This window comes from Megalobrama amblycephala, linkage group LG15, assembly GCF_018812025.1.
Source record: "Megalobrama amblycephala isolate DHTTF-2021 linkage group LG15, ASM1881202v1, whole genome shotgun sequence".
In the NCBI taxonomy this organism is placed as follows: Eukaryota; Metazoa; Chordata; class Actinopteri; order Cypriniformes; family Xenocyprididae; genus Megalobrama; species Megalobrama amblycephala.
The window spans coordinates 25,195,942-25,222,227 of NC_063058.1; the positions used below are offsets into that span (position 1 = coordinate 25,195,942).

At 35.5% G+C, this 26,286-nt stretch overlaps 2 protein-coding genes across 7 annotated transcripts in view; one reads left to right on the forward strand and one right to left on the reverse strand.

The window, feature by feature from the left end:
- Nucleotides 1-6,108: 6,108 nt before the first annotated feature.
- The window catches only part of wu:fa25f02 (uncharacterized protein C11orf24), a 37,759-nt gene continuing 17,581 nt past the window's right edge, over nt 6,109-26,286 (reverse strand). For 5 of the 6 annotated variants that reach the window (XM_048158009.1, XM_048158011.1, XM_048158014.1 and 2 more), the window contains 4 exons: nt 15,029-15,067; nt 14,302-14,478; nt 9,161-9,298; nt 6,109-7,652 (listed from right to left, as the gene is read on the reverse strand). In XM_048158009.1, the coding sequence (XP_048013966.1) occupies nt 6,829-7,652; nt 9,161-9,298; nt 14,302-14,478; nt 15,029-15,067 (1,178 nt within the window). In that variant the 3' untranslated portion in view covers nt 6,109-6,828. Of the gene's footprint in view, nt 7,653-9,160; nt 9,299-14,301; nt 14,479-15,028; nt 15,068-15,592; nt 15,872-26,286 lie in introns of those variants that run through there. The other variant, XM_048158010.1, reaches the window with a different exon arrangement.
- ap3s2 (adaptor related protein complex 3 subunit sigma 2) lies at nt 16,217-26,227 on the forward strand. Its single transcript, XM_048158016.1, has 6 exons — nt 16,217-16,398; nt 16,807-16,898; nt 17,040-17,151; nt 18,706-18,777; nt 19,918-20,025; nt 25,735-26,227. Exons 1-6 carry the CDS (start codon nt 16,330-16,332, stop codon nt 25,858-25,860), a joined length of 579 nt encoding a protein of 192 aa, XP_048013973.1. The 5' UTR covers nt 16,217-16,329; the 3' UTR covers nt 25,861-26,227.

Consider the following 26,286-nt stretch of genomic DNA (forward strand, 5'->3'; position numbering starts at 1 on the left):
ACACATTTGGACACCCACATGATGACATAAAGTTCATAATGATCAACTTCAACTGTAGACAATAATAACAATGAAAGAGTGATACATAAAACACCATCATGGTAACATACAACATCATAATATATATATATATATATATATACAGTACAGTCCAAAAGTTTGGAACCACTAAGATTTTTAATGTTTTTAAAAGAAGTTTCGTCTGCTTCACCAAGACATTTATTTAATTAAAAATACAGTAAAAAACAATAATATTGTGAAATATTATTACAATTTAAAATAACTGTGTACTATTTAAATATATTTGACAAAGTAATTTATTCCTGTGATGCAAAGCTGAATTTTCAGCATCGTTACTCCAGTCTTCAGTGTCACATGATCCTTCAGAAATCATTCTAATATGCTGATTTGCTGCTCAATAAACATTTATGATTATTTTCAATGTTGAAAACAGTTGTGTACTTTTTTTTTTTCAGGATTCCTTGATGAATAGAAAGTTCAAAAGAACAGCATTTATCTGAAATACAAAGCTTCTGTAGCATTATACACTACCGTTCAAAAGTTTGGGGTCAGTAAGAATTTTTATTTTTATTTTTTTTAAAAGATATTAAAGAAATGAATACTTTTATTCAGCAAGGATGCATTAAATCAATCAAAAGTGGCAGTAAAGACATTTATAATGTTACAAAAGATTCGATTTCAGATAAACACTGTTCTTTTGAACTTTCTATTCATCAAATAATCCTGAAAAAAAATATTGTACACAAATATTTTGTACAATTGTACACATTAAATGTTTATTGAGCAGCAGATCAGCATATTAGAATGATTTCTGAAGGATCATGTGACACTGAAGACTGGAGTAATGATGCTGAAAATTCAGCTTTGCCATCACAGGAATAAATTACTTTGTGAAATATATTCAAATAGAAAACAGTTATTTTAAATTGTAATAATATTTCACAATATTACTGTTTTTACTGTATTTTTAATTAAATAAATGTAGCCTTGGTGAGCAGACGAAACTTCTTTTAAAAACATTAAAAATCTTAGTGGTTCCAAACTTTTGGACTGTACTGTATGTACACACACACACACACACACACACACACACACACACACTATAAGTCAAAAGTTTGGAAACATTACTATTTTTAATGTTTTTGAATGAAGTCTCTTATGCTCATTAAGGCTGCATTTACAGAAAAAAAAACAATTATATTGTGAAATATTATTACAATTTAAAATTATGGTTTTCTATTTTAATATACCTTAAAATATAATTTATTTCTGTGATGCAAAGCTGAATATTCAGCATCATTACTCCAGTCTTCAGTGTCACATGATCCTTCAGAAATCATTCTAATATGCTGATTTGATACTCAGTTATTATCGATGTTGAAAACAGTTGTGTTGCTTAATATTTTCTTGTGTGAAACCTGTGATACTTTTTTCAGGATTCATTGATGAATAAAAGGTTAAAAAGAACAGCATTTATTCAAAATATAAATCTTTTCTAACAATATAAATCTTTACTATTACTTTTTTTTTTATCAATTTAACACATCCGTGCTGAATAAAAGTATTCATTTCTTTCAAAAAAAAAGAAAGAAAAAAAACTACTGACCCCAAACTTTTGAACGGTAGTGTATATTGTTACAAAAGATTTCTATTTTAAATAAATGCTGATATTTTTTAACTTATTTATTCATCAAAAAATCCTGAAAAAGTATCACAGGTTATAAAATAATATTAAGCAGCACAACTTTTTCCAACATTGATAATAAATCAGCATATCAGAATGATTTCTGAAGGATCATGTGACACTGAAGACTGGAGTAATGATGCTGAAAATTCAGCTTTGATCACAGAAATAAATTATATTTTAAAGTATATTACAATAGAAAACCATAATTTTAAATTGTAATAATATTTCACAATATTATAGTTTTTTCTGTATTTATTATGAAATAAATTCAGCCTTAATGAGCATAAGAGACTTCCTTCAAAAACATTAAAAATAGTAATGTTTCCAAACTTTTGACTGGTAGTGTGTGTATATATATATGTATGTTGTATGTTACCATGATGGTGTTTTATGTATGTATCACTCTTTCATTGTTATTATTGTCTACAGTTGCTAGAGAAGTTGATCATTATGAACTTTATGTCATCATGTGGGTGTCCAAATGTGTTATCAGTACTAACAGCAACAAACAGATTTAAATCACTCAAATAACATGGTATATTAACATTATGATTAATTGACATATACAGTTAAAATATAGTCAACAAACATCAACGCTGTCAAATAATGATCTAAATGACTGTTTTTTTTTTTTTTGATGTATTGAATATATTGTAGTCTTTGAAAATGCACTGACTTTAAATCAGTGCATTTAACTTTTTATTAGTTATATTTAATAATAAAGATGTACACTGACTAATTGTGAAATCACTATATAGCCAGGGTTGTCAGACAATGGGTTCTCTTGTATTGGGCCCTGATGAAGGGGGCCCACTATAGGTCCGCTATGGTATAGCCTATACACATCAGGCCTGGGGGGAAAGTCAGGGACATTACATGACTATTTTAAAAGTTTCACTTCTGTTTTCATGTTTTTTTTTAAAAAAGGGAAAAATATTACAATGTTGTGTCATTTCAGTAGAAGTGAAGTAACCTTCCCCTAAACACTGAACTCATCTCAACTGTGAGACATTAAAGAGATCTCATTTGGTCTTGGGAGAACTTGATGAGACATGTTTGAGTTCTCTGACCGCAAACTGTCAAACATGAGTTCCGAAATATTAGGAGACAAATGTGAGATTTATGTCTTCTGGAGTCGTTTTCTCAAGAGAACAATCTGAGCAATAAGTGAGATATTAAAGAGATCTCATTTTGCTTTCCTAAAGGGAGAGATGGGAGTTTTAAAATGCATAAAACATGTTTTGTAAATGAATGACACATTCTTCTTTGTACTTCAGAAACCAGCAGCTTAAACATGCCAAGCTTGGCACAGCTTTCTCCTTTTAGCCTGTTCTGTTTCTTTATGCTCATATGAAAGCTCATGTTATAAAAGAGTAAAATACAATGATGCAAATTCATTTCGGCCTCTTTCATGAGTCCTGAGGTGCTGTAAACATCAAGGATCAAACTGAACCCCTGGCGGACTGAAAACCCTCTTTGGGTTGAATGGTAAAGTTCTGCAACCAACTCCAAATCTAAAGTGAAAGCATATGTGCGCGGTAGTGCGTGTGAGCGAAGCAGGCAGTAATTCCCGGGCCTAGAGAAATATGCTGTAATGAAACCTGCCTTTACAGTCACCTGTGCAGTATAGCTCTCGGCGTTCTCTTTGATCTACCGAGCGCTGTGCGTAAATAAAAAATCACTTTCTCCACTGCCCGTTGTTACTTTTGAATATTAGACTTTGTATTAATGCATCCAAGACTTAATGCAAGACATACTTTGCGCGTAACAGATGCCATCTGGAACAAGTCCTCTTAAAACAAAGGGTTTATAGAGGCATCATGTCAATGTGCTTTGCACTAACCCTGTTGCTTGCTACCTACTTTTCACTGGAAATTCATAGTCAGGATTTCATAGTCGGCCTGAAGCTGTGCTGAAATATGTGTCTGCCACTTAGTTACACAACCATGGAAAACAGCGATATTGTGCTGAAAGTTGTAGCAAATAAATGGCTAATAGCTGAGTATCAATACCAAACCATCAAAACAAACGAGAGGCCAACTGTTTTGTTTGGAGAACGAGGTTAACGCTTTTATTGGAAATTCGTCGGTATTGTTTCTCTTTTGGCATGAAGTAAAATTTTAGGATGTAGAAATGCCAAAATAAAGGGAGAGATTGGGAAATTTTGAGGCCTGAGACAATTCCTTTGAGAATTATGAAAATGCAGCACTCGACAAGAAATGTGGTAATCATAGGTTGTGAAAAGATGTTTTTTAAGGCCAGATCAGGTCAGCAAATAGTCACACAACCGCTTGGAGAAGATATCAACGTTCTCTGTCCCGTGCTTCTCTAATAAAATCCACATTTCGCGTAACTGTTGTTGTACTTCCCCCCCAAAACAAAACCGTCCCCTGGTGAGTTGTTGTAAAGGTGTCGGCCCACCTTCCTTCCAACTCGTTATTTTCCTCCTTGCCAATTAAACTTCCAGACCTTTAAAATTAGACAATGTGCATCGCACGTTTTCGAGGTGCAATTATTGGCTGACAGATGTGGCTTGTTTATGTGTGGCATCTTGTTTTCTCCAAAGGCTGATTGATATATGCACGACTCATAAAACACTTTGAAACCATGGGAAACCTGGGGCCCGTTGGCTCCAAAAGCGAGGACGATGGACCCCTTGAACTTATGCATCTTTTTCTGCTTGGTCATGAACAGGCATGAAATTAAATTTTTAATTTTTTTCACATTTTCTGTACTGATTTGGAAGCGAAATCTGTAAAATGGATTTAAACATGCTTAAATGTGTTAAAGGGACAGTTGTATGAATTTCTTTCTTCTGCTGAACCCAAAAAAAGATATTCCGAAGAATGTCGGAAACCGAACAGTTGATGGGACCTGACTGACTTCCTCAGTATCCCCCCGAAAAAGATTGACTACACATACAGTTCAAATTTTCATTCTATGGAAGTCAATGGAGTTAATCAACTGTTCGATTACCCATATTCTTCAAAATACCTTCTTTTGGGTTCACCAGAAGAAAGAATTCATACAGGTTTGGAACAACTTGAGGGTGAGTAAATGAAAGAATTTTCATTTTTTTGGATGAACTATCCCTTTAAGCAGTGCTGAGAGGATTGACAGCAACAAGTTAGCCAAAATAGCTCAATAGCTAACAATTAGCCTACTCGCACAACTCCAGACTCCAGTCAAAAATACAACAACAAAAAAAGTGGATAATGATTCAAAATGTAATGGGGAAAACTTTCGTCAGATATCATCGCAACAAAGAACAAATGTGAGCGGAGATGTCTGATTCAAGAACAAATGACTCTTACGAGTTATTTTTAATGATTCAAGTTAATAAAAGATTCCTCGAAATCAGTTTAAATCAGATGCACTTTTAGTCTGCGAATTGTTACCGAGTTCATATCTGATTCCCTCACTGACTGAACTAGTCATTTGTCGGTTATGCCTGATTCAAAATGTTACTGTATATGTGATACACTTCAGGTTAGCGAAATTTCTTTTTACCGATTGGTTATTCATGATTATGTAATAAAAAATGTAATAAAACTTTTATAACTTAAGAGACATATTACCAACATGCAATCGATCTATAATAGTATTCGAAAGTATTTAACGTTAAGTATTTTACAAATATATTGGTTGTTTTTAAGCATAATTGTACAGTTGGTTCCTAAATGTTTTATATTAAAGGGTTAGTTCAACCAAAAATGAAAATAATGTCATTTATTACTCACCCTCATGCCGTTCCACACCCGTAAGACCTTCATTCATCTTCGGAACACAAATTAAGATATTTTAGTTGAAATCCGATGGCTCCGTGAGGCCTCCATAGCTAGCAAAGACATTTCCTCTCTCAAGATCCATTAATGTACTAAAAACATATTTAAATCGGTTCATGTGAGTACAGTGGTTCAATATTAATATTATAAAGCGACGAGAATATTTTTGGTGCGCCAAAAACAAAACAAAATGATGACTTCTATAGTGATGGCCGATTTCAAAACACTGCTACAGGAAGCTTCGGAGCATCATGAATCTTTTGTGTCGAATCATGATTCGGATCGCGTGTCAAACTGCTGAAATCACGTGACTGTGGCGCTCCGAACAGCTGCTTCGACACGCTGATTCATTATGCTCCGAAGCTTCCTGAAGCAGTGTTTTGAAACTGGCCATCATTATACAAGTTATTTTGGTTTTTTTGGCGCACCAAAAATATTCTTGTCGCCTTATAATATTAATATTGAACCACTGTACTCATATTAACTGATATAGATGTGTTTTTAGTACCTTTATGGATCTTGAGAGGAAATGTCATTGCTCCCTATGCAGACTATACATGGATCACCGTTAATATCTAACAGAAACAGAAACTTAACACAATAAAAAAGACAGACTGCAAAGTAAGTTCTTTATTATACATCTTTTTTTTAACAGTGCAGCTATTAAGACTTACAAAATCAATTTGGCACATATCAAACTATCATACTTCATACCTTTCTCTGATCCCCAACTAACATGATCATCATCTGTTCTTTGTTCCAGACACTAAATACACAATGGCTGAGTTATTCCCTTGGCTTTACAATAATGTGCTTCTGTGCCACAATTCCTGGTTTGGCATTTATTCCTCACTCACACATACAAACCCAAAAAAAAAAAAAAAGAAGAAGAAGAAAAAAAAAAAAGGCAATAATTCATAATTTTGAATGTTCCTGAACCGTTCCGACAAACATAAAAAGGCAATTATTGCAGCCAACTCATCAGCTGCAGATGAAACACTGAACATGACAGATTAGACAAAACATTTCCAAATATTGCACTATGAATCCCTTATAACGACATTCGTTGAACGAAGGTTGAGGGCTAAGTTAATACTAAGGCTTCAGCCCCATGTGCCAAGAATTATGTGGAAGCTAAGTCTGCATAGAAACAAAAGATACATGTCACACCAACTCACTCGAGCACCAGCTAGATTCCCATAACTAGAAGTCATACAGGGCTTTTCGAGCGTTTGAAATGCGAGCGAGTGCTACCAAGGGGTCTCAAACCAAAGTCAATAAGCTACCAAACTTCGAAAATGTAAATACATTGAAATGTAAACCACACAATCCTGGTCAGACCCCCGAATCAGAGTACATTCCATTGATGAGATAGTCGACCTGAGTGTAGTCCTTTCGCTTGTAGCTCTCGTACGCTTGTTTGACAAACAGCACCACCGTGACCACGAAAAAGAGGAGGCCAAACAGAAGAACGGCCAACAGAGAGCTTGTGTTCAACAGGTGGCTGGTCAAAGGGTCTCCAGCCACCTCAACCATGGCTTGGTCCCCTTTGAGAATGTCCTTAGGCAGTTTGGGTGCCACTACTGAGGGGCTCATTGAGGTTTTTGGTGTGGTTGGCATTGGCTTCTCATCTGAGGATGTTGGAGTGGGAGAAGTTTGTTCTGGTTTAGTGGAAGAATTGGATGGAGGTGTTTTAGGCACTAATGGTGAGATAATGACGGACATGTTGGTCCCTGATGGTGAAGGTGGAGAAGGCTGTTTTGGAATTATGGTTTGTGCAACTGTTGTGGAGGTGGTTGTTGTGCTGGTAGTTGTTGAAGAGGGTTTAGGGCTGGTTGTGGTTGGTTTGGGTGTGGTGGTTGTGGTGGATGGCATGGCTGTTGTTGCTGGAATGGTTTCTGTGATGGCTGGTTTTGGCACTGCATCAACTGTGGTGGCTTTCTCTGTTGAGGTTGTCAGGTTGGTGGTCGCTTTAGTCGTCGAGGTGGTTTGTAAAGTGGCCGGTTTTGTAGAAGTGGAAGTACTGGAGATGTTAGCTTCAGTGGTAGTTGGTTGTGTGATACTAGATGAAGAACCATTTGAAGAAGATTGGGAAGCATTGGTGCCAGAAGACTGTTGCACCAATTCTCTTGTGTCATTATTGTCCACATGGACAGACTCTGCAAAAACAAAGCTTGAGTTGGTAAATGGTTGATATTCTGGAACAAGTTATTGCAAATCTTTGTCACACAATTAAAAGATAAGAAAGAAAACGTGAGTGCTTTTGAATGTGCAAAAGTCATCGGCATGATGCTAGTTGCTGAATCTCCTGGACCACAGATAAAGAAATCATATTTTACTTGAGTTGTGAATGTGAGTTTGCAGACCGAATCAAATGTGATGAGTAAAAAGGATTAAATAATCATAAGAAAACATATTCTGTTGAGTTAGAGCAGTGTAGTCTGATTCATGAACAAATTACTCTTATATGCAATTCTTTTAACCCTTTCGCACGCAAGTTTATAATATTCTGGCTGACCCCCCAGCGTGAGTTTAAGGCGACCGTTATTTAGAATGTATCACTTTATGGTTTCCATGGTGACGCGTCATTGTTTGTTACGTGACACACCGCAGCACTGTATGAATCATAATCTGCTTTCATTTAATTTTTTCTTTTTTATTAAAAATTTTCACAAATGTGTTAACTATAGCATGAAATATCTAATATTCCGATTGCCAAATATGTGCAAGTGGACGTGTTTTGCTGTTTAAACACCTTTATAACGATCATGTTAGTTGAGCCTTATGCGCGATGGGCGCCGCCATGTTAGTTTGCACCGCGCAGAGAATCGGATCTGTTGGATTTACAACCCGTGAATTTATCCACTTCTCCCGAAATACATGAAAGTAAGTGAGTCGGTGAACTGGGGAAGAATAAAGTAAGCTTTAAAGTTACTTTCACAATGTGTATCTGATATGAATTAAACGTGTCGTCAAGTTATAATGGAAAGGGTTGTTATTTCCGCTTCTATAGACATCATTGTGTATTTTACAAACTCTAAATATATTGTTTTGTTAGTACTCATGTGTATTTAAATGTCTGAAACCTAAAAAAACAAAAAAACAAAAAAAAAACCCAAACATTATTTGGTTGAAAACACTGCATATATGTAATATATGAAAAGCGCTGCGCACGTCCGTCTCTGGTTTAGCGCCAGCCAAAGCGCGCACGCACATTTGAATTTGGCAGTTGATCACGTGGTGCGCTGAACGTTCTAATCACACCGGTGTGATCGTACGCGTCAAAGGGCTAAATACAAAACAAATACATAGTGCAACCAGTGTAGTCCGATTCACAATCAAAAGACTCTAAAGAGTCATTTGTGTGTGAATTGGACTGCACTGGTTGTGCTGTTTTAGACTCGTTAAAAAGAACCAGCACATAAATTAAATAATAATTAAAAAAAAAAAAAAAAAAAAAAAAAAAGGAACCAAAAACAAACAAATGACTCTTATGAGTCAATTCCTTTAATGAAGTTACTATTTTGAATCAGTGTAACGAATCATTCCAAAATAAGAGTTGAATTTACTGAACAAAAATCAAATACTTACAAAAAAACGAAAGCACAAACATATCTAACACAAATGCAGACAAACCAAAGAAAGATATTAGCAGTTATGGTCACACCTGGATCCGTTAACAGATGTATGAAATTCGTGACATTTCCACAAGAAGATTTCTGGGTATTATTTGGGCAGCTGATCAGAAAACACAGAGATTTTTCTTCATTAAGAATAGCCATCGTACAGTTTTCAACTGTAGAACCTGAAAAATGAAAAACAAACAAATCAACAAGACGCCCTCTTCAAAGACAGTTTCTTAGATAAATCAAATTTGATTGATTTTAAAACTACATAAGATTGCTTAACTGTCACTTCTGAGTGAATGAATCAGTGCCACAGCAAATAAAAAACATTTTTTACCAGAATTGTGAATTTGAGTTTAAACTGAATTGAATGTGATGTGCTAAAAATAAAAACCAGCGTAGTCAAGTTCACAAACAAATCATTCAAAAAGACCCACAAGTCTGAATCCTTCCAAAACAGGAGGTAAAGTTATTGAATGAAACGCATCACGTGCAATATATGAACAAGAGATGAAAAACTGAAACATATATCACACCAATATTACATCAATTTGGACGCTCACAGAATGGCATCGTCAAAATTTCCAATCCATAAATGATCAAATAGAAAAAAGGACACTTTGTGCCATCATAATCCAACTTTAAGAGGAAAAATAACCTAAACTAAGTTTCTAAAAGCTGTTTTTAGAGTGTCAAGGCCAAACATATTTTACAGCCCGCTCTAAAAATGTGAAATAAAATGAACAGTGCAATCTGTGACTCATCAACCTCAGTTGTTTTCATTGGGACAGAGACATTCCCTGAATGCTCATTACTGGATGTCAAACTGCATATCCTGAGCTCTGCAGTCTTCGGGAACGAGCAACGTCTGGGAGGAAAAACAGGCCTTGCCTCTCTCTTTGATCCCATCCCAGCAGCCATGTGTGCGTTAGGTACAGCACACCTCAACCTCCACATCCGTCTCCACTCTTCCCCTTATTCCCACTTCCCCTGATTACTTAACCAGGTGGCTGCAGCACGGCAGGACCAACAGGGCTATAAAGAATTTGCTTGCGCTGGCACCGCAGAATGCTCCAAAATGCCCCCATTTCCATTTTTGGACCGAGCCAACGGACACTCATCCAGCGTTTAAAGCTCCAGGTGAATCAATAATCAACCACGGTGAGGTAAAAAAATGCCAGTTGAATCATCTGTTGGTCAGCGTTGACACACTAAATCGAGAGGCCAGCTGCATCGCGTGCATTTTTTTCCCTTTAAACACTTCTCCAGCTGTTTAAAGCAGAAAAAAAACCAAAGTCGAATGGAGTTTGTATGAAATCGTTGAGGACCCAACAAGATTTTTGCAGTCGCTACATAGTACGTTTGGTCTTTGACGTTTTAAAAACACACCGTTCCCTGTGCTGGAATGTGGAATGCTTATGTATTTATAGCTCCCCATCATTCCAAACATTTCAGACTTCCAGATGGCGGTGGCGATTCTGACCTTGCTTTCGATCTCCATACGGTTAACGTAACGGAAACTCAATACCGACTGTGTACGTATGTGTTATCGGGCGGGGGCGGGGGCGGGGCCAGCCGCTCTACCCACAAACACAAAGCCAGTGTGTGCCCCGGGGTCATTTAGGCTGTCTGCGTGTTTACAGAGGTGGCGAGATAGTCAAGCTCAACGTGTGTGGCCAAAGCAAGAGGGGAAAAGAAAGTGATTTAATTAAAAAAAAAGAGCATGTAGAAGGGTACGGCCCGCTGAAGCAGCGCCTGGCGCATAAGCAGAACAGCCAGCCCAGGCCTCTCTTTCATCTTAAATGTGAAACACATGGCCCTCTTTGAAAGTGCACGTTCTTCAAGGGAAAGACGTGATGTATAAAAAGACAAAACAAAACATATGGCTTTACTTAAAAAAAAAAAAAATATGATATTCCGCAGGTACCCTGTTTTATCTTTGAAGGTAGCACAGAGATTGCATTTCATTCTCAAGCCCTCAAAGAAAAATGGAAAAGAATCAAATCTGTTAATTTACATTTTTCACCTGTCTTATGTATTTGAGAGAGTTTCGGGCCAGTTGATGGGACTATCACTTGCCTTATTGACAGAACTTAACTGATCATGCATCATATTGCAAACTTAAAAAGATTGTTTACTCAAAAATGAAAATCCTGTCATCATTTACTCACCCTCATGTTGTTCCACAACATGTACGAATGACTAACTTCTGCAGAACACAAAAGAAGATATTTTAAAAGTGTTTTTGTCCATATAATCAAAATCAATGAGGTCTGATGCTGTTTGGTTCCCAGCGTTCATCAAAATATTTTCTTTTGTGTTCAACAGAAGAAAGTCACACAGGTCTGAAGACTGAATGTTTATTTTTGTGTGAAATATCCATTTAAGCATTGTTTTTAGGGATGCATGATATATCGGCCACCATATTGGTATCGGCTGATAAATTAAAGTCGATAAATAAAAGGGGGTGAAAAAATGGATTATTTCCTTCAGCTGAGACACTTCAGAAGAGCACTGTTCACAATGAATTGAATTGCTTGAAATATGATTGGAGTCACTTCAAAAAAGGAAAATACAGTTATAGGGATAGTGCACCTAAAAATGTAAATTTGGTGTTTATCTGCTTATCCCCAGGGCATCCAAGATGTAGGTGACTTTGTTTCTTCAGTAGAACACAAATTATGACTTTTAACTAATGCATGTCAATGGGAACGCCATCTATAAGAGTAAAAAAAACAAAAAAAAAAACATGCACAGACAAATCCAAATTAAACCCTGTGGCTCGTGATGACAGATTGATGTCCTAAGACACGAAACGATCGGTTTGTGCAAGAAACCGAATCATTTGTGTTCTACTGAAGGAACAAAGTCACCTACATCTTGGATGCCCTGGGGGTAAGCAGGTAAAAATCTAATTTTCATTTCTGGGTGAACTATCCCTTTAAGTGCAACATGTGCACTGTCAAGTCTGTCATATAGGCTACATAAAAATTATAATTGTGTGTTTGAGACATGGATTTTAATGGTGAAACTTTTGTCTTTGTAATCAGGCTCTCAAAAATTATATATTTGGATTTAGATTTATTGGCCAATATATCGGTTATCGGCTTTCAAATACAAAGATTTTTCGGCCAAAAAATGTTTTATGTTGGTGCATTCCTAATTGATTTATCTGGCATATTGAATACTGTTCTAGCAAATTCTGCTGATGTAGATTAGACACCATGGTAAAGTTCTCAAAATGGCTTGCATCAATGAGGTTTTGTGTGAAAAACTGCATCCATGTAGTATTATATATTTATTTTGTTATATAAATATATTTTTAAATAGTTTATTTTTGCTTAAGAAAGTCTGACATTAAAGAATATTGGTATAAAATATAAAAATAAAATATACAGTCAAACCAAAATTTATTCAGACACCCTGAACGTTTCATTCATTAATACAATTTATCCACTAATTTAAAAAAATGGTAATAAAATATGACAAGATCTCAGAGTTAAACTGTGTCAGAAAAAATAATCCTAATTATTTCGGAAAACAGTCAGGTCAAAGTGTCTGAATAATTTTTTGTTCAAAAATGTTTATCAATTTTACTGGTAGTCCACTGTATGAAGAATTTTTGGGTATAATGTGTCACAGTTTACTTTTTTTTGCATAAATGAACTATAGTGTCATGCACCCACTAGTAAAAATATATCAAAAATGTCTGAATAATTATTGGTTTGACTAAAATAGTAAATATAAATGTATATAAGAAAATATTTTCTGACACACAAACACAAAAAAACATTTCTAAAAATATTTTGGCATGGAAAGGCCGCTGCACCAACAGTAGTTTAACACTTAATTTCTTGTCCTTCTTTCCTACTACATCTATTAATAAAAATAAACAATAAAACATACAAGCATTCATCAAAATCTGAGTGGGCCAGCAAAAGAAATCCTTCCTGTTGAGACCTGATGCGTCTCTTGTATTATATATATATATATATATATATATATATATATATATATATATATATATATATATATATATATATATATATATATATATATATATATATATATATATATACACACACACATATATATACACACACACACAGTACAGTCCAAAAGTTTGGAACCACTAAGATTTTTAATGTTTTTAAAAGAAAAACATTTTTATTTTTATTTAATTAAAAATATAGTAAAAAACAGTAATATTGTGAAATATTACTACAATTTAAAATAACTGTGTACTATTTAAATGTATTTGACAAAGTAATTTATTCCTGTGATGCAAAGCTGAATTTTCAGCATCGTTACTCCAGTCTTCAGTGTCACATGATCCTTCAGAAATCATTCTAATATGCTGATCTGCTGCTTAAGAAACATTTATGATTATTTTCAATGTTGAAAACAGTTGTGTACTTTTTTTTTCAGGATTCCTTGATGAATAGAAAGTTCAAAAGAACAGCATTTATCTGAAATACAAAGCTTCTGTAGCATTATACACTACCGTTCAAAAGTTTGGGGTCAGTAAGAATTTTTATTTTTATTTTTTTGAAAAGAAATTAAAGAAATGAATACTTTTATTCAGCAAGGATGCATTAAATCAATCAAAAGTGGCAGTAAAGACATTTATAATGTTACAAAAGATTAGATTTCAGATAAACACTGTTCTTTTGAACTTTCTATTCATCAAATAATCCTGAAAAAAAATATTGTACACAAATATTTTGTACAATTGTACACATTAAATGTTTCTTGAGCAGCAAATCAGCATATTAGAATGATTTCTGAAGGATCATGTGACACTGAAGACTGGAGTAATGATGCTGAAAATTCAGCTTTGCATCACAGGAATAAATTACTTTGTGAAATATATTCAAATAGAAAACAGTTATTTTAAATTGTAATAATATTTCACAATATTACTGTTTTTTACTGTATTTTTAATTAAATAAATGTAGCCTTGGTGAGCAGACGAAACTTCTTTATATATATTTTATATTTATATATATAAAATAGTGGTTTCTAAAGTTGTACTTATTGTTATCACAACATGCTATAAATTAATACTTGAATGAAACAGAAGACCATATATTCATAAATAATAAATACATAAAAATTATTGGAATGCAATTTAAAGGAATCAATCAAAAGGATATCTCAGATGCCTTAGAAATAGACTTACACAATTTGTTGTCACACTCCTCTGACTTATTCACAGTCACATTAGCCACTATCTTGACGTCATTCACCGAATGAGTGGGCGCACATGGAAGCATAAAAAGCCCAAGGATGGGCAGCAGGACCAGGATGGGGTGGACAGACATGATTATAATGTGAGAGAAGGTCACATCCCCAACATCTGTGGGACATACAAAAGCAATGATTCATAAAACTGTAACTCATTTTTTTCTTAAATACATTAGATAGATAGATGTGAGAATGAACATAAATGTGATCCAATTGCGCCATCTAGTATAAATTCCAAAACACTACAAGAACACATTTTGAAATTTCTTCTGCTCTACCTGCAAAACGGCTGTTTCACAATCCTATTCGATTAAGACTAGACCATAAGTGTTATAAAAACACATAACCATAATACACATATATTCATTTTCAGATTATAAGATTCCATTTTAAAGCAACATAAGGTCTAATCTCTTCTAGGTGCTTGAAAATGTGCTTTTTTGAATGGTTTTGCTTTGGTTACACATGCTGTTTCGGGTATAAGGAAGTTTCAAAAGTGAATAAATAGGTCTTGGGCGCAGCATATAAATCTCTGCCACACCCCTCAGAACGCCTGGTTACTGCCGCCACTGCAAACAGCACTGAAGGGCTCACTAAACCCGTTCCAGGATGTACAGATCATATGACTTCCATCGAGGCTTGAACAAAGGAATGAAACTCACTCAGATGAAGCAGATTATTCACGGATGGTCCGTCCTGAGCTGGAATAAAACACAGACAAGAAATAAAGCAGGGTTAAATCACTCCCAAAGAACTATCAGCAAAGAATCCTCATGCTTTATTGCATCTAATTTAAGGGTTAAGACACACCAGACACTGGTTGTGATTACTAGAGAGTTTATAATTTAAACATATACTATAATGGAGGTTAATATACAAATGCATGCTGGTACGAATCACAAATCAAACCCAAAATTCTTCTCTGTGTGTATTATTATGGTTAGGAGTCATTACTAGTGCAATGTAGGTCAGTTAAGAAGAGTGTGAAACACCATTGTTTGTTGTTTACAATGGAACATGTGCTTTCTAACTCACTTATATCAGGATTTTTTTCTTACACACTCTTCTTCATGCAATAAAAATATGCATATTTTAACTAATTAGAAAAAAATTACTTAATTGCACATGCACTTGAATGACCACAAGAAAATTAGAACATAAAAACGGTGTTAGCTATTAAAGCAATCTTGTCTAATACAAAAAAAAGCTCATGAGGATGCACTTACCAACAAATACAAAGCTTCTCTTCACAAATACAAAGCTTCTTTTCTTTTCTCAATTTGTAAATGTAAACAGCAGCGTTTCCAAAACACTCTCTTTACTGTAGGGCGCAAACACAAGCAAATGAACACCGTCTCATTCCTCATGCAGTGTTTACTGTCACTCTCCTGTCAAATGTTTCATATTTTAATTCGGGTTGTTTATGCAAGTAGCAGAAATAGCTGACAGACACGACACACGGGTGATGCGACAAGAGGAAATGCAGGACTTCCGGGTCAGGATGAGGTCTGTGAGCGCGTCAAAATAAAAGTACTCGTCAATCAATTTGAGTTTATTGTACGTAGATGGACATTAATTAAATGTTTAAAAATCGTTTCAAAAAATGACAATGTTAGTCATCGTTTCTAAAGTATAATAGATTTTTATTTGATATATTTTTATATGAATATTAGCAAATAACGCTAACTAAATGTGTATTCATAATTTACAATGAACAAAATAAAGACACTCAGCCTATCTACCATTATCAGCATATCTACCATATATATAATGATATTGCTAGATAAGCTAAGCGGTAAAGTGAAGAAATAAGCAGAGCTTTCAGTTGGAGTTTTAATTCCAAGGACTTTTATTATGGAAAAGCGTAAATCACGTGACACTGAAGTACCCAGAGTCATTTTTATTGACAAGCAGAAGCTTCGCTAAAAACGAGTAACCACATAAAATAAAGAAAAACCCAAGGATGATCAAGGCTATTCTTATTTTTAACAACCATGGGAAACCCAGGCTCATCAGATTCTACCAGTATTTTGTAAGATAAGCGCATAAAAGACACTGAAAAAGCTATTGCCATTCTTTACCATTGAAACACTACCAGCAGATTAATTTAATTAATTGTGATTTACACTTACACATTGGCTTCAGATAAATTATTTGTGTCAAATACAATGTTTCGTGGTAAGGAAAATTTATTTTAGTATCTGATTGGTTTTCCATCTTCAGTTCCTCATTCTGTTTATATAACGGTTATATATGTAGTCTATATAATCTCCACTCTATAAATGTAATAATCTGTATCATATGTTCATAATACTGTTTTTTATATATTATTAAACCATTTTTTTTGCAGTTTATACTGTTTGTTTTTCTAATCTGTAATAATGAGTTAAAATCCATGATCAAATTAAATGTAAATCAGTTTATCATGTTTCTTTCACAGGCAGAAGACATGCAGCAACAGATCATTAGGGAGACCTTTCATCTGGTGTCCAAAAGAGACGATAATGTCTGCAATTTCCTGGAGGGCGGAAGGTGACGGAAGAGTTTTTTGCATAATAACCTGCACTTAAGTGCTTGCTGCTGTAATGATTTTATCTAGATTTCAGTATCCATGACTGTATAAAGACGGACGCTCTCAAAAGTTATTTACTGTAGTTCTGCTCTTCATTTCAGTTTAATCGGCGGCTCCGACTACAAGCTGATCTACAGACACTATGCCACTCTGTACTTTGTGTTTTGTGTGGACTCGTCAGAGAGTGAGCTGGGGATTCTAGATCTCATACAGGTGAACATACTGCAATTCTCATGCTTACAGCCACAAGGTGGTGATTGATGTTTTTCATATTGCCTTTTGAAGGCGTACATAAAGACAAGGCAAAGTTTACAACCCTTGTTTTAAAGGGATAGTTCACCCAAAAATGAAAATTCTGTCATTAATTACTCACCCTCATGTTGTTCCACACCTGTGAGACCTTCGTTAATCTTCGGAGCACAATTTAAGAAATTTTTGATAAAATCCGATGGCTCAGTGAGGCCTGCATTGCCAGCAAGATAATTAACACTTTCAGATGCCCAGAAAGCTACTAAAGATATATTTAAAACAGTTCATGTGACTACAGTGGTTCAACCTTAAAGGGTTAGTTCACCCAAAAATTAAAATTCTGTCATTAATTACTCACCCTCATGTCGTTCCAGACCCGTAAGACCTTCGTTAATCTTTGGAACACAAATTAAGATATTTTAGTTGAAATCCGATGGCTCAGTGAGGCTTCCATAGGGAGCAATGACATTTCCTCTCTCAAGATCCATAAAGGTAGTAAAAACATATTTAAATCGGTTCATGTGAGTACAGTGGTTCAATATTAATATTATAAAGCGACAAGAATATTTTTGGAGCGCCAAAAAAACCAAAATAATGACTTATTTAGTGATGGCCGATTTCAAAACACTGCTTCATGAAGCATCGGAGCATAATGAATCAGAGTGTGATGATTCGATACACTGATTCATTTGTGCTCCGAATCTTCATGAATCAGTGTTTTGAACTGATGAACTGATTTAAATATGTTTTTAGTGCATTAATGGATCTTGAGAGAGGAAGTGTCATTGCTCCCTATGGAGGCCTCACGGAGCCATCGGATTTCAACAAAAATATCTTAATTTGTGTTCCGAAGATGAATGAAGGTCTTACGGATGTAGAACGGCATGAGGGTGAGTAATTAATGACAGAATTTTCATTTTTGGGTGAACTAACCCTTTAATGTTATGAAGCGACGAGAATACTTTTTGTGTGCCAAAAAAAACCAAAATAACGACTTTATTCAGCAATATCTAGTGATGAGCGATTTCAAAACACTGCTTCATGAAGCTTCGAAGCTTTACGACTCTTTTGTTAGGAAACTTTTGTTTTTAATCAGTGGTTCAGAGCATGTATCAAACTACCAAAGTCACGCCCCCAAGTGTTGAACAATTGAAATTTCGAAACTCTTATGACATAACAAAGCCTCGTTGAAACAACTGATTCGAATCGGATTTTATGAAAAATATCTTAATTTGTGTTCTAAAGATTAACGAAGGTCTTACGGGTGTGGAACGACATGAGGGTGAGTAATTAATGACAGAATTTTCATTTTTGGGTGAACTAACCCAAAGTACTATTTAAATACTAGTTATTCAGTATATAACATGTATTGTCATCTGATACCTCAGTACTTTTTTGCATGAGTGGTTGATTCGCTCCTTTTTGTTTTGTGTAACCAGAAACGTTACTTGAGTCTTTTGGAAATTTTTGTGAAAGAACATGTTGTTATTCACTAATGTGTATAATTTTATCATGTAGGTCTTCGTGGAAACCCTGGACAAGTGCTTTGAGAATGTGTGTGAACTGGACTTAATCTTTCACATGGATAAGGTCAGTTTTCAGGTGTATGATCATTTTTATGATGACCTGTGTAACTTTTTACCTCCTTTGTTACATAAAAACAAGTGTTATTAAATGATAATTTGGGCATGAACAATCGGGGTGATCATAATTCAATCCATCATTTAAGGGAAAGTTTATATGCAGGTTAGAATATCCTTTCTGATAATGGTCTGTTGGATTATGGCACCATTGTAAAATATATTCATGATAGAATGTCCACTACATTCGCTTCATTAGTTATCTAATCAGTAATACTGTTTTATGAGTGGAAGGAGTGACTGGGAAATGATAATGTATGGTAACTTGATGCAGTTGTTTCTGAATTCGCCATATGCAACATGTTTGATAATGCGCATCAGTAGTCATGTCATGTGCTTGTGTGTATTTTTAGGGTTATGGTCTCTGTTTAATGCTCCGATTCAGTCAGCTGAGCTGTTTATGGTGGTGTGAAAAAATATTGATTATAAATAAGACTGAACAGTGTTTGACATCAAAGTACAGCGAGAGTGATTCAAAAGCCTACTGAGCTGGTCGAACACACCTACAGTGTGACCAGTCCAATTCATGAACAAATTATTCTTATGAACCCGTTCTTTTAGTGAATGAAATCAGACAACTCAACCAGTGTATTTCAATTCCCAAACAAGTGACTCTTACGAACCGATTCTTTTTAATGATCAAAAACATACAGTGCAACAAGAATAGTCTGATTCATGAACAAATGACTCTTATTAACTGGTTCTTTCAGCGAAATAAAACATTCAGTGCAAACAGAATGGGCAGATTCACAAATAAATTACTTTTTAGTGAATCAAAAACATTCTGTGCAACCAGTGTGGTTTATTTGGGGCTTTTTTAAGCTGGTACTTTTAATGGATTGTTCAAAAGGACACCAGTGATAGTGATATTTTAATATTTAAAATATTTGTTTTAATATACCCTAATGAAACCTAATCAAATCAATATCACAGTATTCCAGAATCAGAAATTCTGGAAATGTCTATTTTTACTCAGGCCTAGCTGTTTATTCATACTGTATGTCTTTATTGTATGAAGTAACTAATTAAAGACAAAGGCAGAACTGGATTCTCATAGTCTTGTAGGTTTAATTTTTGCTGTTTTTTCTAGGTCCACTATATTCTACAGGAAGTTGTCATGGGCGGGATGGTTCTGGAAACTAACATGAATGAAATAGTCGCCCAAGTGGAGCTGCAGAATAGAATGGAGAAATCGGAGGTGAGTTCAGTTCACATTCACATAGAGCAACCGGGAGTCACTCCAGTTCAGCTGACATAAGTTCATGCACACACCAGTGACATCTTTGCCTCAACTGAAACAGGAAGGAGAATTTTAAATAGTTTCGTGTGACACGTTTAGGCAAGGCTAGGCAAGGCAAGGCAAGGTAAGGCAATTTTATTTGTATAGCACATTTCATACACAATGGTAATTCAAAGTGCTTTACATAAAGAAGAATAATAAAAATAGAACATAAGGAATAGAAATAACAGTAAAAACAGAGAATTTTGCTATCTGGATGGATGAGCTAGGAAGTCTCAGGGAGTTTGTTGTTGTTGTTGTTGTTGTCCATCAGAGTGGATCTAAACGGATCTATCCATCAGAGCAGATCTGAATGGATCTTCCTCACACGACAGGACTGCTACCTGTTAAGGCACTTCAAACTGATACACAAAGTTTCAATCTCCCCTTTTGCCAAGACACCTCAAACTGCACCACACAGCCCTAATCCCCCCTTCCGGAGATATCTTATCTATGCAACACAGTTCAAATTTCCCCTTTGGAAAGTGTCCTGACTGTAATCCAGAGATATCTTAACCATGCACCACAGCTCAAATTTCCCCATGGTTTGTACCAAATTTTAACCTAATCACAAATGCTTTCTTCCTAATTCTCCCAGCTCTTTCAACCAGACAGCAATATTTAAAATGCATTAAAAGTCAGAAAACAAGATGATACGTAAAAGATATAAAATACATTAAAAAAGAAATAAAAACAGGAAAAGGAATTTAAAAGAATAAAAAGATAATACGTATAAAATAAAATGCAAACAGTTCGGACATAGCACAGTGCTCAATCAGCAAATGCATAGGTAAAAAGATGTGTTTTGAGTCTGGATTTGAATGTGGCTACTGTTGGAGCACACCTGATCTGTTCTGGAAGCTGGTTCCAGCTGCGGCTGGCATAACCGCTAAAAGCAGACTCTCCTTGCTTTGAGTGAACCCTTGGTATTTCTAAATGACTTGATCCTGATGATCTGTTAGGTTTATATTCTATGAGCATATCTGCAATGTATTGAGGTCCTAGGCCATTGAGTGATTTATAAACAAGTAACAGTACTTTCAAATCAATTCTAAATGCAACTGGAAGCAAGTGCAAGGACCTGAGGACTGGTGTGATGTGTTCATGTTTTCGGGTTCTGCTCAGAATCCTGGCAGCAGCATTCTGTATGAGCTGCAGCTGTCTTATGGTCTTTTTGAGAAGACCAGTGAGGAGCCCATTACAATAATCCACCCTGCTGGTGATGAAAGCATGAACAAGTTTCTCTAAGTCTTGACTGGAGACAAAGCATCTAATTCTTGCAATATTTTTGAGATGATAATATGCTGATTTAGTTACTGTCTTTACATGGCTACTGAAACTCAGGTCTGACTCCAAAATCACACCAAGATTCCTGACTTGATTTTTAGTTGTTTGACCCTTAGAGTGAAGGTACGTGTTCACTTTGAGAACTTCATCTTTGTTTCCAAATGCAATGACTTCAGTTTTGTCTTTGTTTAACTGAAGGAAGTTTAGGCACATCCAATTTTTTATTTCATCAATGCATTGGCACAGGGAGTCAATGGGGCTGTAGTCGTTAGGTGATAGGGCTAGGTAAATCTGGGTGTCAGGCTAATCTGGGTTTAGGCTAATTTTAACAACTACAACAAAACTGAAGTTAAATGGTATTGTACACGTGTTTGACACAGATCCTTGGGAATATTTGTGAATATTTGTGAAATGCTACAAATATGAATATCTCAAAAGACATTTTGTATAAGTATCATTTTTATCACTTCATCAGTATCACTTTCTTTTTCCTGCAAATTCTTTTTGGCCGTAATAGTACATCATGTGAACGGCCTAAAATGCTATTATATAATGGTGAAAGGTGTCTGGGAAGATGTCAGTGATTCACGGTCACCTGATATCCTATCTGGAGTCGAGGCGATCGATAATGTTTGACAACACCCTGACACTCTTATGTATACATGGAAGAGGTTAAAATGAGGAAATGTTACAAAAGACAATAAAGCGCACATGGCTGAGAACAAAGCAACATCCATACATAGCATTTAGAAACGTGATGCTGGCGCTTCATGACATTTACTATGTACTTTGACCTGTTCATAGGTTCATAGAGTTTGGGCTTTAGTTTAATGCTGAATAATTGCAGTATGATAATAAGGTCATATGTTTTAGTATACAGAGAAGTTAAAAACATTCAGAATCTAACAAAGGATTGATAATAAATGTACTTTATTTATAGACTAATGAGAAGCCTATGGATCTTTCTTGAAAATACATGTTTTTAAGTATAGGTTTGTTAAAGGGTAATTAGTTCACCCAAAAATGAAATTTCTGTCATTAATTACTCTCCCTCATGTTGTTCCACACCCGTAAGACCATCTTCGGAACACAAATTAAGATATTTTTGATGAAATACGAGAGGTTTTCTTTTTTATCTTACATAGAAAGCAACAAAATTACCACATTCAAGGTCCAGAAAAGTAGTTAAAATAGTCAATGTGATTGCAGTGGTTCAAACTTAATGTTATGAAGTGACAAGAATACTTTTAGTGCGCAAAAATAAAACAAAAATAACAACTTTATTCAACAAATTCATCTCTCTTCTGGTAATTCTTTTGCTTTCTATTGAGGATAAAAAACCTCTTGGATTTCATAAAAAAAAATTGTGTTCCGAAGATGAACGAAGGTATTATGGGTTTGTAATGACATGAGGGTGAGTAATTGACCCTTCGCAAAGACCCGCCCCCCTTAGTTACTGTTGCTTCGTCTGACAAGCCGTGGCACTCTCACGCCACACGCAGTGAAAAATACATCGCGGAGCAAATTGGGCACGTCGACAAACAAGAAAAAGCAGGTTACTTATGATATTAAACAAAGTCCCATCTTTCAAATCGAATATTTTTTTAAGAAATTCGAACAATAAAAAACGTTCTTTAATGTGTCGTGACAGATTGCTGTACCGCCTCAGCTCAAGCAGCTCGTGAACCGATCATCTCTTCCTACTAGTTCATTCATAGCATCAAATAATCATGAATGAACATCAGAAGGAATGTTGTTTCAAATGCTGAAAGACGTCAATACACACCATTTTTCAAGTTTAAGTCCACAGAGGTTAATCTTCTAACTCCTGATTGCTCTGTTAGACAAAATGGCGGATTCAGCGATAGATCGCTTGTCAATCAAACTCCCTGCGAAGGGTCAATTAATGACAATTTTAATTTTTGGGTGAACTAACCCTTTAAAGAGGTTGTTCCACATTATTAAACAACCACAGTTCTCATGCAATATGTGGAGGAAGAAAGATCTTTCTGAAGATGAAAAGCATTAAATGGTGCAATGTCTTGCAAAAGTCATGAAAACCACTAATATTTTGATAAAACTGAACAGAGATTGTTGAACTGTCAAAAGATTTGTAAGTGATTTAGAGCACGGAAGAACCCGGTCAGATAAAGCAGTGCTTCCCACACATAGACTTTACTTGGGCGGGCCGTCCACGTATAATAACGGCCGCCCAAGTATATTTGGAGACACATTTTTGCTTTTATTATTTTTATCCTCTTATACTTTTATATCCGCGCAAGATAATGAAACCATCCACGATTGATAAACTAGTCGTTTCACACCTGCTCGTTACGTGTGCGTCAGAACTGTTTACTCCCACTAACATTCAAACGGGCGCTGCATTTTGCAAAGTCACAAGGCGCCTCTGTTGTGCGTTCTACAAGCTTGCGCAACAGCGCTTCAGTCTGCTTCAAAGTGATTCTCAATCAATGAAAAGCGCACATTTATGCCAAGCGATTGCTAATGAACTCAAGTTGATTAATTATTACAAAGTCTACTTTATGGCCTTTATATAAAATGTTTTAGACGATTGTAAGAATCTGAAGGATCAGCCTGCAATAGTACAGACATTTCAAAATAAGAGTCCCGGTGTATTTCGGGCGGTGTAAGTCACACGCTAAGTTTTTTCTTTTTCTTTTGGGCATTATTGGTATTTTGGTTACACAATAAATTGTATTTAATTTGATTTCCATTTAATTCATAGCAAATTATTGTAGTCTCTCCCACAGGAAAAAAAGACTAAGAACATTATTTGACACATATATTATTCATTTTATAAATTTACTAGTAAAATCTATATCCTATTCACTGAGAGAGACACTATATGCAGGGGTGCACATTAGAGGTACGCAGGTACGCATGCGCGGTAAAAATAAACTATGCGTACTAGAAAACATGGAAGGAAGCGCTTTTGAGTACCGGTTCACAGGGATACGTTTACTTACTGGAGTAGGATTTTTCTCCATCTCTGGTAAGATAGCAATCATGATAATATGTGTGTTCTTTAATTATTAGGTGTGCAACGGATCGCAGTTAATCCGTGATCCATACGGATAAGGTCCAACGGTTCGGCACGCATGTGATTCGCGGATTAACTGCTATATTTAACCATCATAGAGTGAAAGTTTGTAATTTGGACGTGTTTTGTCTCGCCAATTAACACATTCAAACGACTTTAAAAGTGGAAGAAGAGGCGAAAATCGGGACTCGCGAACTGTAATCTGTGCGCACAGCCCCCCGAAACGCGCGCATGATGAGTCAGACAGCGCTCGAACACCGAATTAATTCCGCTTTCGCGTTTACTTGCGCTTGAAAGGAAACATACACACAAAATTATGTCAAAATACCTGTCTCGGCAAGTGTTCTCTCGGTTATGTCATAAGTGAAGTGTTGAGAAAGAAACCGGATGTGTGTCAGTTATTCGGTCCGTGCTTTCCTTCTTAAAGTGACAGCAGCCTTTGCTGTCATTAATGTTAGTAAAAAAAAATAAAAAATCATTATCATCATCTACCATGTTCGAGAGAAAAGAAGATAGTGAGGAGAGCAGTCAGGAGGAAAGTGATAAGGACAGCTTTTAGGATGTGTCGTGTAAAGTGTGAGTACCAAGCAACATCTCCAGGTACTCCCTTGAGAACCAGACCAAAAAAGTTATGTGCACCCCTGACTATATGACAGCAAGGAGAACATAGGAAAAGGTGAACCATTTAAATGCTGTAATTTTGCATAATTTACAATGCATAATAATACATAATATTAGTATGTAATTAAATATAATATGCTATGTAATTAAAATTAATTTCAATAAATAAAAATACTGTTAAAAATCACACATTATTTGTTTGTCACATGTAGTAGACCATTTTTGTGCCGTGGGTAATAGGAGGATTTTTCGCCCGGCTACCACCGCAAGTATATTTCAAACCTGTGGGAAGCACTGTAAAGCCTTATTAACGGAAGTTTCTGTCAAACAAATTCATTGTATTAAAAGGGAAGCTATAAAAAAAACCCCCACTGTTGAGCAGCAAACAGGTATTTAAAGCTGATGGACTCTCTGGAGTCTCAACAACCTCTCCATGCAGGCTGTCAGTAGTGCATAAAGTTGTGCACCCCTAACCAAAGCTCACAAAGAGAGACATTTACAGTGGGTGTAGAAATACATTTTCAAACAGTTTTATTGCTGTGGTGTTTACAGGCACATTTGATCCTCTGTTCTGTTTAGTTTTTATGTGTGTGTGTTGTATATCTGTTAATCTGCACAAAATAATAGTTATAAAGTAATTTTTTGTGTGTTTTTGGCAGGGTGGACTGTCTGCAGCACCAGCACGAGCCGTTTCTGCTGTGAAAAATATGAACCTTCCTGAAATCCCCCGTAACATCAATATCGGGGACATCAATATAAAAGTGCCCAGTCTCTCCCCGTTTTGAGTTTGTATCTCTGATCATTGCTTTTTTTGTTGTTGTTATTGTGTGTTAACATTCATTGCCATAGATACTGTCTCCCTAATGCCATTTATGGACTCATGACTGACCGTCACATGAGGACTCTGACAAGTCCAACGCACACTACAGGGTCCAATCATTTACAGCGTACTTTTTTCAGACTTTGGTTTGTAGACATTTTGATTATAGTGTTGTTTTGTATTTTGTCTGTAATGTAGTAACATTCCACAATACTAACGTGTGATTTCTGCCAACAGACCAACTACTAAAACTATAAATGTTACACTTGAATAATTTATATTTAATGTTATACTATACCATATCATTAAAATTATGTTTTTGTCCAGATGTACAGAAATGCATTTTTATTTTTTTTAATTAATTGCTTAATATATGAATGATGGGTTTTTC

Excerpts from the sequence above, each read along its gene's own strand:
- ap3s2 (XM_048158016.1), top strand. The coding sequence starts at position 16,330 with ATGATCAAGGCTATTCTTATTTTTAACAACCATGGGAAACCCAGGCTC. Across the intron at positions 18,778-19,917 it reads TAATCTTTCACATGGATAAG|GTCCACTATATTCTACAGGA; the intron begins GTCAGTTTTCAG and ends TGTTTTTTCTAG. Across the intron at positions 20,026-25,734 it reads ATAGAATGGAGAAATCGGAG|GGTGGACTGTCTGCAGCACC; the intron begins GTGAGTTCAGTT and ends TGTTTTTGGCAG.